Raw genomic sequence first — 11,905 nt, 5'->3', positions numbered from 1 at the left:
TATCTGCGACAAAATTAATATACACACTAAAAACACCATACTTTATATCATTAGTATAATATGCAAACAGTTTTTTTCATATTCAAACAAGGCTTTTTGAGGAGTGTATGAAAAGCTATTTAAAAAGGAAAAACATCGTATAGGTAATTTAAAATAGGGAATGGAACTTTTCACATTAAGTATTCCAATATTTGTTTATAGTTTGATTTGAATATTTAAATTATCTGCTACCTGAATATTTGTAAATATTTAATTAGATATATCTCAATATTCAAATATGTGAATATCTAAAATCTTGATATGGTGATTCACTCAATATTAAAAAAATTATAACATTTGATAAAAAAATTAGAACTGCATACAAACATTTAATAGAGTAATTTCCAATATATGAGAGCCACATAAACGCAGCATTATATTTAAATAGGCGTTTCAGTATCCATATATTTGGATATCCATGCATATTTAAGCTTGAATATTCAAATATTTGGATGTTTGCATATTTAATTTTAAATAATCCTTCCAAAGTATATAAACATTTCAATATTCAAATAATTGGAATACAATTCCAAACCCTAGTTTAAATTCCATTATTATTCCATTCATTGTACATTAGAAAACATTAACTAAACTGCTAACCACGTATGTTGCTATGTAATCAGCTTCAAATAAACTACAAACAACAGTAACCAATATTGTTAGAAATGTAGAAATCAATGAAAGGGCGGAGCTTTATTATTCCGCAACCTAATACTAAGGTTCATGAGATTCTCTATCTAATTAAGTTTCAAAAAATAATATCTACTCACTCACCTCTTTCATTTTGTCTCCATTTCCATATTCAATTTCTTGCTCGGTAGGTACAACTTCTTCTGGTCCACACTCAATAGTAAGTTCAAATCCAAGATTTTCCATGTCATATACAATTTCATGTGATTTTTGTGAATCATCATTATTATCAATTACATCCATATTCTCATTTTCTACATTAACATTTAAAGCTGAAAGTTTATTGGCAATTTTTAATTCTTCCTCATTATCTACAATTTCTTCAAGCTGCAATTCTTCTTCATGCATATATACAATGCCTTCTTCTGTATCATCCTCTGCTACAATTCCCTGATTAATAGTTTCAGTATTAAGAATGTCTTCCCTATCAATAATAGTTTCTTTATTATCAGAATTTTCTTCATTTTTAATAGCATTATCTTCATTATTAGCAATATATTCATCATTATTAATAGTGATACCTTCATTATTAACAATGTTACATTCAATTATTCCATTATCTTCATGATTTTTGACAAAATTACTTATTTCCAATAAGTCATCATTTTGTTTCTCATTTTCCTTAACAAAATGTTCATTGGTATTTTTAAAAGATCCTACACCTTTTTCATTTTCATCTAAAGTTATATATATTGTACCAGTCTGATCTGAAGAAATAGAATTATCTTCAACTGTAATAATTTCAACATTTTCTTCATTTAAGACATCTTCACTACTGCATGTATGCACCTCTTCAACTGCAAACGTTTCGTTTTCTAAAAATGGTTTGACCTCTGAGTCAACAAAGGTTTCTTCAGTGTTTACATATGCTATCTCATTCTGGGTGTTATCTATTTTCAACGGATCTTCTGTTTCTTCAATTACACAACGAAATTTACCAAATTTTTTATGTACCCCTTCTGTTACAATTTTCATTTCCAAATTCGAGTTTTCAGACGATGATGCCTGATCTGTTGTTGCCGCCGAGACCGTTCCATTGGAATTATCGGAGCAACCCTCGTAAACAATTTCCGTGTTGTTACTTTCAGGTAATCTTTTTGTTACTTTCGGTTGACGTTTTCCGGCAGAAGAAGCTCCTCTACGTCGTTTCCGAGCCATTATTATTAATTAACACGGGTAACCCAAATTCACCTGGGGTGCTCGATTCTTTACTTACTTAGAGGTAGACAACCCGTTATACTGAGGTCCTAATGAATGTTTTTTTAAGGTTATATATAAACATCAAAAGTATACAAATAATAGTAGGCTTTGATCTCTGATTTTTCTACTCGTTTGTATATTATCTACTAAACATACAAGAGCTTTCTTTTTAAATTAATATCCATTGTTGTTAGAAACGAATGTATACATTCAAATAATGCAGAAAATGAATGTTTATTAGAAGTACACCCCTTCTAAGCAGTGATATATATGTATGTATGTATAGAAACAAAATAAGATGTAAAATATCGTGGTCTTTACATTCAATAGTTCTCAATTATTAAACGGTGTTACAAGTACGCTGTTTTAAATCAAACATTCAAGTACGGTTTTTTAACTGTTGTCATAAACAGTTCTTTGAATAAGCATGCTGTAAACAAGTGTTTAACTAATAAACGGTTTATCTTGATATAGAAATTTAAAATACGTTCTTGCATACAAAATTACGATAATATTCATACCTTTTTTGTTGTTTCTTCTTAGCAGTTTGTATTTTTGTTTCTAATGCATGTGATATTATTACCAGCAGGTCACTAGCATCTTCCCATTTGATAATAATCTTAATATGTTAATAATTTCATTTCGTCCGTTTTAAATACCATTTTGAGTAAATTAAACGACGTTCCAACTTTCCACATTTACGTAGTATTTGAGATTTCCAGATTTAATCAATAAGTAATCTACTTTAAATTATTTATGACACGGATATAGCCTAGGGCTACCATAAAAATATCTAGCTCTTGCTGATTTCATCAACTTATATTAACTAATAATTAACTACACTTTTTTACATTAATTAGTTACATCGATACAGCAGTAATGCTTTAATCATAGACAAGAGAAGTTTATAGCTTTAATGATTACAGAAGAAATAATACCAATTTACACAAATAGGTACTATCAACATATAGATACTATCAAAATAACAGGACTCAATACAATTATCATACGATTACAGTCTGTGATTGTAGTTGATTATAGTCCTCGATGGTACTTGGTCCTTTCGTTTTATAATTATCTATGGTTTTATAGTAATTTAAAGAAGGATGGAGAATGGAGTTATAAAATTATCTATGGTTATAAAAAAATAAAACAAATACAAGTAAAATTTATAGGTTATGAATCAGTTATGAATAGAATTTATTGAACAAATAATATTGTGATTTGAAATTTGAAGCCGAATTTTATGTGAATTCGTGATGTGCAATGTGTCTAAATGAAAGAACTGTCATACAATAAATTTAAAGAACACTTTATAAGATGGCTTTTATTATTTCCAACGTTTTTAACAAATCTTCCAATAAAAGCATAGTGACCAGGTGCTTATAATTCATGCAGTTTCATTTTTGAAATATACAGCTGTTTCTTTTTAGTTTTCAGATTTACAATATAACTCAAATAAGAGAAAAGCGTGTGGTACCTAAACCAAAATTAAGACATCCTACTTGGTTTACTCATAAAAACCGTGTGGTAAGATACTCTTTGATTATCATTACATTTGAGGTTAACCTTAAATTTGCTAGATTCATGATGACTTTGTTACTGCTGATAATGTTGGATTTTTAAAAGAAGTTGTTGAAGACCAACGCAATAGTTTAATTCCTAAAAAAGCTCCAACAAATATTATTGATTGGCATCCAGGATTACGTCGAACAGGTGTTATAGCTCGTAAGATTGGGAATATTCCTTTGTGGTTGAAGGATGGAACTAAAATATTTACAACTATGTTAGAGGTATCTCACATTGTTTACTCTCCTAAGTAGTATTAATAATATTACTTTTTAGGTTTTAGACAACCATGTAATTAGATGTTACTCACCAGAAGAATATAATAGTCCTAGAGTGAAACCCACTCTCGTCAAGAATAAAAAGGGATGTCTGCTTCTAGGAGCAATTGAAACAGATCCAATATTATTAACAAAAGAATACTGTGGTTTGTTTAAAGATTCAGGAGTTCTACCGAAAAAAGTTTTAGGACGTTTTTTTGTAAGTCCTGAAGCATTACTTCAACCAGGAACTCCAATCACAATAGATCATTACAGAGTTGGAAACTATGTGGATGTAAGAGGAAAAACGTAAGTATTGTAGCTTCTATTTTAGGAAAATATACAATTCAAAATTTATATTTATTTGTTACTTTAGAAAACTTCCCGTTTTGCAACTGTTTTATGAATTTTTAATTTCTCCTTGTTAATTTTCCAATTGTACATTTTTCTGCCTTAAATATAATTTATCTACTTTGTTTGTATACATTATATATAATTAACTACCTAAATTATTTGTAAAGCAAAGTTTGTAAAATTTGAAAGAAGAATAGAGAAAAATTTAGGAAGGAGGTAAGAAAGATAGCTAAGGTGAATAAAGAGGATAAGTTGTATGCTTGGTTCATAATGATTCAATTTTTTTTTTAAATATAAATTTGTAATTCACATTAGCATTTTACAGGATAGATCGAGGTTTTCAAGGTGTAATGAAAAGACACGGATTTAGTGGCATGCCTGCATCACATGGAGTGACAAAAACTCACAGAAGAGGTGGTAACATCGGAGGGGGTGGTGAAAAAGGTCGAGTTTGGCCAGGCACTAAAATGCCTGGACATATGGGTAATAGGTATAGAGTTGCCAAGGGATTAAAAATATTGAGAATAAATAGGAAATATAATGTAATGTGGGTTATGGGAATGGGAATTCCTGGAGAAACGAACTCAATAGTATATATTTACGATACAGTTTTACCATTACGTAAACCATCTGCTGCATTACCGTTTCCCACATATTTTCACAAAGATGAAGATGTTTTGCCTGAAGAATTTTATGACGAAAATTTACATAATTTCAGTGATCCATCAATTGTTTATAAATAGATCATGTTTTACGGTAANTTAGTTGTAGAGCATAATTGATGTTATCTACTTTTACTTGATGAAATTCGATATTATACACAAATAAAAACCTATAACGAATTTCACATATTCTTTTTGAAATTACTATACCATTATCTAAAAAAAAAAGTGTAGGTAGTAGGAGATACTTTACCTTTCGTGCTAAGTGTTTGAAGTCTTCATTATTACTAATATGTCCTTCTTTACAATCTGGTTTACGAAAGGGATTCAAAATATTGACCATAACACTAGCCATGCTGGAGCGGAAGTTTTCCTTTATTTTTTTGGCAGTTTCATTGTCAACTTCGGTAAGTTTTTCCTTTTCTTTATGCTTTTTATGTTTTGGACTTTTAACAGTGACTCTGATTCGTTTTTTCGGTTGTTCCCCGGCAGTTTCTTTCGATTGCTTGGCTTTTTTAAGCAAAACTTCTTTTTGACGTTTTAACTTTTCTTTATTGTCTTTGTATTTTTTGAGATTTTCTTTTGCAAGTATTTTATCTTCTTCCGTTCTAGGCTGTAAAAAAAAGATATAATTAAAAGAAAATTGATAATATATGATAATGTTATGGGGTTTTGCGCTTTTAAGATTTTTGAATATTTAGCAGTAATACTAATAAATTACCTACTGATTACAGTGATTTTTAATATTAAATTTCTTCATACCATCTGACCTTTTTAGTAAGAGGATTTTGTACTTTTTGTGATCCGATTTGTAATATAATCATGTTATCTTATGGGATAAAACAAACTTACACTTATTATATGTATTTCTGTAACTAATCCACTGCGTCTGCGTTTTACGGGTGGTTCTTTATCTTTTTCATTTTTCAAAAAATTAAATTCCACCTTAAGCCTCTCCTCTAGAGAAGGTTTCTTCTCAGACTGAAAAGGATCATTCACTTTTTGTTGAATATCATCCTTGGAGTTACTATCGTCTTGTTCTGATATCAACTTTGTTTCCATGTTTTTTAAATTCTTTTTTATTTCAATCATTAATTTTGTATCATCTACTTCATCTTCATCACTGTCACTCTCTTCACAACTTGATTCTGAACTTAAACTACTGGAGTCTGAAGATGATGTGGTTTCAGAAGCTAAAAATTATACATTAATTACTTATAAACAGAACAAGGAATCATTAATTAATGTATTATTTACTCTACTCTACTCTACTCTATAAAAAATATGTCGCAGGAAGTCTAGTCTAACCATTTTTAAACAAGGCTACGCAACTAAGAAAATAGTGTTTTCATCAGAGATTAATTAAATGTTTATAGACAGAATGTAATGATGTGGGTAGTTACATTATGTGTTTTAAACTTGAATGAATAGATGAAAGGTATTCTAGTGGTTTGTAGGAATAATTAGCCGCTAAAAACTGTGCTATTTTCTTAATTGCCTTCCCGTATTTAAAGTTCCGAATACTATACATTAACTGTATTGGATTTTTTTTACGTTTGTTACTTTTTAGTTGGATTACAATTAAATACATTTAATAATATTGTGAATGTACTGAACTTTACTAGTTTTCAATTTTTTTATCGTATAACTCATGTTTAGTTTTTTATATTAATTAATTATAAGATGTGAACAGCTAATATCATAAATCAAAATAGGAAAGCAATAAAACAAATAATCTTCTTACATTCATCTTCCGAATCTTCAGCTAACTGTATATCAGGGGGTTCCCACTGGGATATTCTGATTTTGACGTGGTAGTAATAAGGTCGTCCGTAAATATCTTTGGCGCATTTCCATTTTGGTGGTAATTTTACGGGCGGGGGTATTGGTCCAGCAAATCGTACCTTCAAAATTCTAAGTATTATACCAAAACTATTGGAAAAATAAGATATTCAAAATACCTGAGATGCATCTTCTATTTTGTCATCAGTCGTGGTATTTGGCAATGGTGGAATGACAGGAAGAGGAGGATTTCCTGGCAGAGGAACACTTATTCCTTGAGGAGGCAATAAATTTGAGCTTTGAATATCAGGGAGTCTATTTGTGTGTTGTAACATAGATGGCATGCCGGTACTTGTAATAATTGGTGGATAGTGACTGACTTGAGGAACATTCGGTTGTACAGGAGGAAATGAGGATAATTGAGAATGAGAATTAGAGTTTAAACTAGCAGAATAACTATTGAATGGATAAGGTAGTCGAGCAGCAGGTTGATTTAAATTCTGAAGTATAGGGGGAGGATGGGGCACCATAGCTTGTTTTTGAGGTGGCGTTTGACCTACACTCGTCGGATTTTGATTCAAAATTTGAACTTTCTGCCATTGACCTGTTTGAGGATTCCACATATATTGAAATTTAACATCATGTTGTGGACCAAGGCGTAGATCGGGACCTAAAATTGCTACTTCTTGTTTTATAAAAGAGTGCATTTTACGTCGTTTTTCTTCTTCCTGTTCTACTTGAAGGGCAAACAATTTTCTCCTTTCGTGCTTATTATATTTGAATGGATTCAGATTTCTTTGATCTAAAATTGGAAACGGTTTTCGCATTCTCAGTTCGATGTCAAATCTGCTAGGTCTCTGTAACTGACGATAACGATTTAGATGTTTTCTTTCGAGATCATTTTCCAGAGTTGGTTTATAGCCTCTATTCGCTTCCCGTTCGTGTTCCTTCATTCTTTCGATCCGTTCTTTTTTGGGAATACGAAAAACCTCCTTTAGAGTCGACCATTCTTCCAACAATTTTAAAGCAAGAGCAACAATTTCAACTTCGTATTCAGGGACCTCTGGTTTTGTTGCCCTTTCAACTTCTTTTTCAATGATATCTAAAATATCATCCTCAAACAAATTTGCAAAATGAGACACAGTGATTTTTTCTAGTAAACTGGAAACTGATTTATCTTGATCCTTAACGATACTTTCATGGTCCATACCGACCGATTTCCTAATTTCAAATTCTTCAACACCTTCCTTTTTTTCTTCTTTTACTTCTTTCGCTTTTATATCAACGATAACTTCCATGGTTTCGACTAATTTGGAATCTGTTTTATTTTGCGTCTCTTCAACACCAAATTCATCTTCTTCTTTTTCTTCGTTTTCTAATTTGGGTGAATTACTATCAGAGTCCAGTTCGTCGTCTTTCTTTAAAGGCAGTGACCACTTTTCAACTGTTAGAAGCACTTTGCTATCTTGTAGCATCGTCTTGTTTGGAATAGGTAAAGTGGCTAGTGTTTGCAAAATTTCCAACCTACAGGGAATTAATAAAAGTAATCTCATATTTAATAAACAAAAAAAAATATATGCTTCCTTTCACGGTCAGCAGCAATTTCGACTTTTACAGAACTACAGTTCAGATGAACAGAAAAGTATTCCATTTTAAAATTATGGAAAAATCTTCTCTTTGAAATACAAAAAAGCATGTTAAAACGCTTTAAAAGAGGAAACAATGAGGTTTGAACAATTGCAATTGGTCTACAACTTTAATAACTTTTTGCAAAAGATGTTAAGGGCATGGATCATCTAATATGTCTAACATTAACTTTCTTTTAAGGTGCTAATTTAACTATAAATATAATTTTGATGTACTAAAGACTAGTTTAGTCTGTTCCTCTAGTCCTTAGTTTTAGTTTTTTAAGTACCGTCCCACATACAGAAGGCGGTATCATTCTCTGTGGGTGACAATATATATGTTTATGTTTATCAACTAAGTATTGTCAATGACTTTTCTAATAAATAAAAACAAAACCGCGAAAGATGGCCATTTTTGAACATCTAATAATAATCAACAAAAGTTGCCATATTCCGCAGTTTTTATTTTTTAGAGTTGTTGACCGACTTATTGTATTCCTCCTTTTAAGTGGTACTGTGTTCGGATTTTCAAAGAAAACATTTTCTTATATCTAAAAAACCTGCTCTAGGCACCTTTACTATTTTTTTCGCCTACATACAAGTTCTTAGATTTTCTCCTAATGATCACGTTAAGAAAGTGCAGGATAAATTTTTTCCAAAAAATAAACTCTAAACCATTGAAAGAATTACTCTTAACATGGCTAAAGAAGTTTCACTTCAAATATACATATTTTTTTTATATGATAAGAGCATCAATTATGTGTAAACGTAAATTATTTTCATAACTAATGAATATTAATATAGCAAATGCATAATACAGTAGCAAAACAAAGGTAATAAATCAATTTGAAAATGTGTAAAAAGAAATCTAAAACACGTTTCAATAAGTAAGGTGCCATCTTCTGTTAGAGACTGAATTGATTACTATTATGTTTGCACGTTAATGTCTCGAGTACTAGCAGATTAACTCTTATTTAAATATACGATATTGATAACAGTAACAAACGTTTATTGTACCTCAGCGATTCTTGTTTCATGTCCGTTTTACAATATCTTTGCGCATCAGTCATCCATCCATGTATTAATCGTAGACCATGATAATCTAGAAATAATCTTCGGCAAGGAAATTCTCCTCTGCGGAGAACCCGAAGTAAATTACTTTTTTGCGTTATTTCTGTTGCTCGTACCATCAAACGACTGAGTTTTAACGTATGTGCTTGATTCTTTAAACCAGTGGACATAAGCGTTTGGATTTCTTCGTTTAACTGTAATATAAATGATATTTTCAGTAAAAAAAAAGTAAATTATACGGATAATTAACTTACATCAGAATCGTCAAACAACTCCTTTCGAGTTTTTTGTAATATCTTATTTGGCTTACTCTTTGGTGTTTTGACTTTGTTGATTATTTTGCTTTTTTCTTCTTTCGATTTGACTTTTTCTGGAGTTTCTGTACCTAATTTTGGCTCGTCTGTTAATACTGAATCCTCCTTGACACCTTCATCTTTTAACGATTTCTTAACTTTTTGTTTCACCACAACATCTTTCCTTAATTTACTTGTCTTGTCTCCTTCATCCTTCTTTTTGTCTACACTTTCTTCATCTTCTGTTTCCTCTTTTTCTTCCTCCTCTTCCTCCATTTCTTCAGCTTCTTCTTCATCTTCATCATCTGGCTCTTCTCCAAGCCAACCCCGACAAGAAGGCGCTTCGCAATAACATTTTTGAGCTTCTTTGCTACAAAAATTAGATTTGATTTAGTCAGAAGACATTTTTCTAGGCCATTTTTAAGTTTAATCCATCACTGGCGAGATTTCTAAATGAGGAGAAAAAATTAGCAATGTTGTATATAAACTTCATCTGCTATAGATTTGAATATTTACTCTACATATTTTTTGTGTATTAAATACAAACTGTTTGTGCTAACCCATATCTTTGAAAGTGATAATCAAAAGTTATTTCTTCTCCAACCTGAATTGTCTTCTTGCTAAAGAAACCTATTCGCAGTTCGCCGTTTACAGTCCACTTTTGAGTTTCAGCATTTGGTTCGCATGAATGATTGATAAATCTCGATATATTGCCTACGAAATAATAAAATGTGTATATAGTTAAAATAAAAAATACAATTTAAAATACGAATTCTACCTTTTTGCGTAGCATCAATGACGGCATCAGATCGAAGAGCCATAAAATAAAAATGTGAATTTTTGCCTTTTGAATACTCAGTTGCTCTATCTTCGAATTCATCTGGATTAATAACTTCACCCACATATTCTAGTATAAATTCACCACTGCAAAAAAAATAGAGATTTGAAAGGTCTCACATATATATTATACTGAATTTTGCAGTATAAAATAATGCTTACTCAGGGATAATTTTAGTCGCGCGAATTCCTAAACCTTTTTTTTCGGTGCGAAATACTTCACAAGCAGATTGTTTCGATTTTTGGAACCTTTTATTTGTACATCTATCTCCCAGAGAACATAAAGGCCCACTGTAATAATAAATCTAGTATAGTGACATATTTAAGAAAATACCTAAATATTACCATTCAATCATAAGCAAACGATTTAAGCAATCTTCTCCACAGCCATAGTCTCCTCGGTCAACTTCCTCTTGTGTTAAAAAGCAGTCACACACCATCTTCTTCGCTTCCTTGCAACACACTCTGTCAGTTAAATAACTGTTATCTTTCAAGTGGACAAATTGTTTAAGTCTGATTTTAATTTCTTCTTCAGGGGTTAATATTTTTTCAGAACTATTTTTATCATTATCGTTGTTTTTATTTGCTCCCATTTCTAACTCGCTTGACCTTCGCCAGCGGGATTTTACTTTAACAGGTTTTTGTTCTGTATCATTGTTCACACTTACTGTAGAAATATTTGAATTTTCCGTCGATAACTTTTCTAATTCGTTATTTCCAGAATTACTTCCATCTGATGAATCAGATTCTCCTTTTTTATTTTTTGCCATTCCTTTACTATTTATAGTTGACTTATCAGTCTTCTGTGTTTGTTTAGTACCAATAGATTTAATTCGGGTTGACCGGCGAACTTTAGTTTTTTCTTGAATTCCTTCCTTTTTTTTATCAGATGTTTTTTTCATCTTAAATTCTTTTAGGGCTGCTTTGGTTGGTACTTTGAGAGGTTTTTTATCTATTTTTCGAACATTTCTCTGCTTCTTTTTCTCTTGATTTTTTCCTTTTGTTTGTACCTCTTCATGCTCCATATTAGCAGTACAAACATCTCTGACACACTCCGGGTCATCTAATTTGATTTCCTCTTGCTTTTCTGTAAGTGTCGCATCATTCTCTTCTTTGACTTCAAGAGTTTCCAATATTTCTTCTTGTTGACCGTAATTTATTTCTTTCTTTATTTTGTTATCAGTAGTATTAAAAATATTTAAATCATTTGATTCCTCATCTTTAGATATTGTAAGAGCTTCCAATAATTCTGTTTCCTTAAATAATTGGTGTTTCTCAGTATTACTTACATTTGTATCAATTTCAGGCTTGTTTTCGACAATTGGAATATCATCAGATTCCTTGTTATGATCAATTTCTGCTTTAATATTTAATAATATATCATGTTTGCTAGTTTCAATTTCTTCAGTCTCCACCTTTCATAAAATTAATACTGAATAAATAATGCATACATATCAAAAACGCTATGTAATATAGTAAGTATTCTATAGTATACATGTTTTTTATATTAATTTTATATTAAAATG

The 11,905-nt window shown here is 30.8% G+C and overlaps 3 protein-coding genes across 5 annotated transcripts in view; 1 reads left to right on the top strand and 2 right to left on the bottom strand.

Annotated features, from left to right (window-relative positions):
* Positions 1-11,832, bottom strand: part of LOC108732872 (probable histone-lysine N-methyltransferase CG1716) — an 18,387-nt gene extending 6,555 nt beyond the window's left edge. The window contains exons 1-10 of the mRNA XM_018463865.2: positions 10,725-11,832; positions 10,542-10,670; positions 10,321-10,466; positions 10,103-10,256; positions 9,504-9,912; positions 9,196-9,443; positions 6,733-8,077; positions 6,516-6,675; positions 5,624-5,964; positions 5,025-5,384 (exon numbers count right to left, since the gene is read on the bottom strand). Coding sequence (XP_018319367.1) covers positions 5,025-5,384; positions 5,624-5,964; positions 6,516-6,675; positions 6,733-8,077; positions 9,196-9,443; positions 9,504-9,912; positions 10,103-10,256; positions 10,321-10,466; positions 10,542-10,670; positions 10,725-11,404 — 3,972 coding nt within the window. The 5' untranslated portion in view covers positions 11,405-11,832. The remainder of the gene's footprint in view (positions 1-5,024; positions 5,385-5,623; positions 5,965-6,515; positions 6,676-6,732; positions 8,078-9,195; positions 9,444-9,503; positions 9,913-10,102; positions 10,257-10,320; positions 10,467-10,541; positions 10,671-10,724) is intronic.
* LOC108732875 lies at positions 44-2,892 on the bottom strand. 2 transcript variants are annotated; one of them, XM_018463868.2, is made up of 2 exons: positions 2,451-2,892; positions 44-2,359 (listed from the first exon to the last, which is right to left on the bottom strand). In XM_018463868.2, the coding sequence occupies exon 2, from the start codon at positions 1,885-1,887 to the stop codon at positions 802-804; it is 1,086 nt and encodes a 361-aa protein (XP_018319370.1). In that variant the 5' UTR covers positions 1,888-2,359; positions 2,451-2,892; the 3' UTR covers positions 44-801. The 2 variants fall into 2 exon arrangements, with proteins under 2 accessions (XP_018319370.1, XP_018319371.1); XM_018463869.2 differs by having other exon boundaries at positions 44-1,976.
* The window catches only part of LOC108732876 (39S ribosomal protein L3, mitochondrial), a 13,239-nt gene continuing 4,421 nt past the window's right edge, over positions 3,088-11,905 (top strand). Inside the window, exons 1-5 of one of the 2 annotated variants that reach the window (XM_025976979.1) lie at positions 3,089-3,308; positions 3,363-3,459; positions 3,513-3,722; positions 3,775-4,064; positions 4,435-4,865. In XM_025976979.1, coding sequence (XP_025832764.1) covers positions 3,250-3,308; positions 3,363-3,459; positions 3,513-3,722; positions 3,775-4,064; positions 4,435-4,852 — 1,074 coding nt within the window. In that variant the 5' untranslated portion in view covers positions 3,089-3,249 and the 3' untranslated portion in view covers positions 4,853-4,865. Of the gene's footprint in view, positions 3,309-3,362; positions 3,460-3,512; positions 3,723-3,774; positions 4,065-4,434; positions 4,866-11,905 lie in introns of both variants that reach the window. The other variant, XM_025976980.1, reaches the window with a different exon arrangement.

Source organism: Agrilus planipennis, unplaced genomic scaffold (assembly GCF_000699045.2).
Source record: "Agrilus planipennis isolate EAB-ADULT unplaced genomic scaffold, Apla_2.0 scaffold31, whole genome shotgun sequence".
Lineage (NCBI taxonomy): Eukaryota > Metazoa > Arthropoda > Insecta > Coleoptera > Buprestidae > Agrilus > Agrilus planipennis.
The sequence above is the reverse complement of the archived record's forward strand: the minus strand, read 5'-3'. Positions and strand labels throughout refer to the sequence as shown.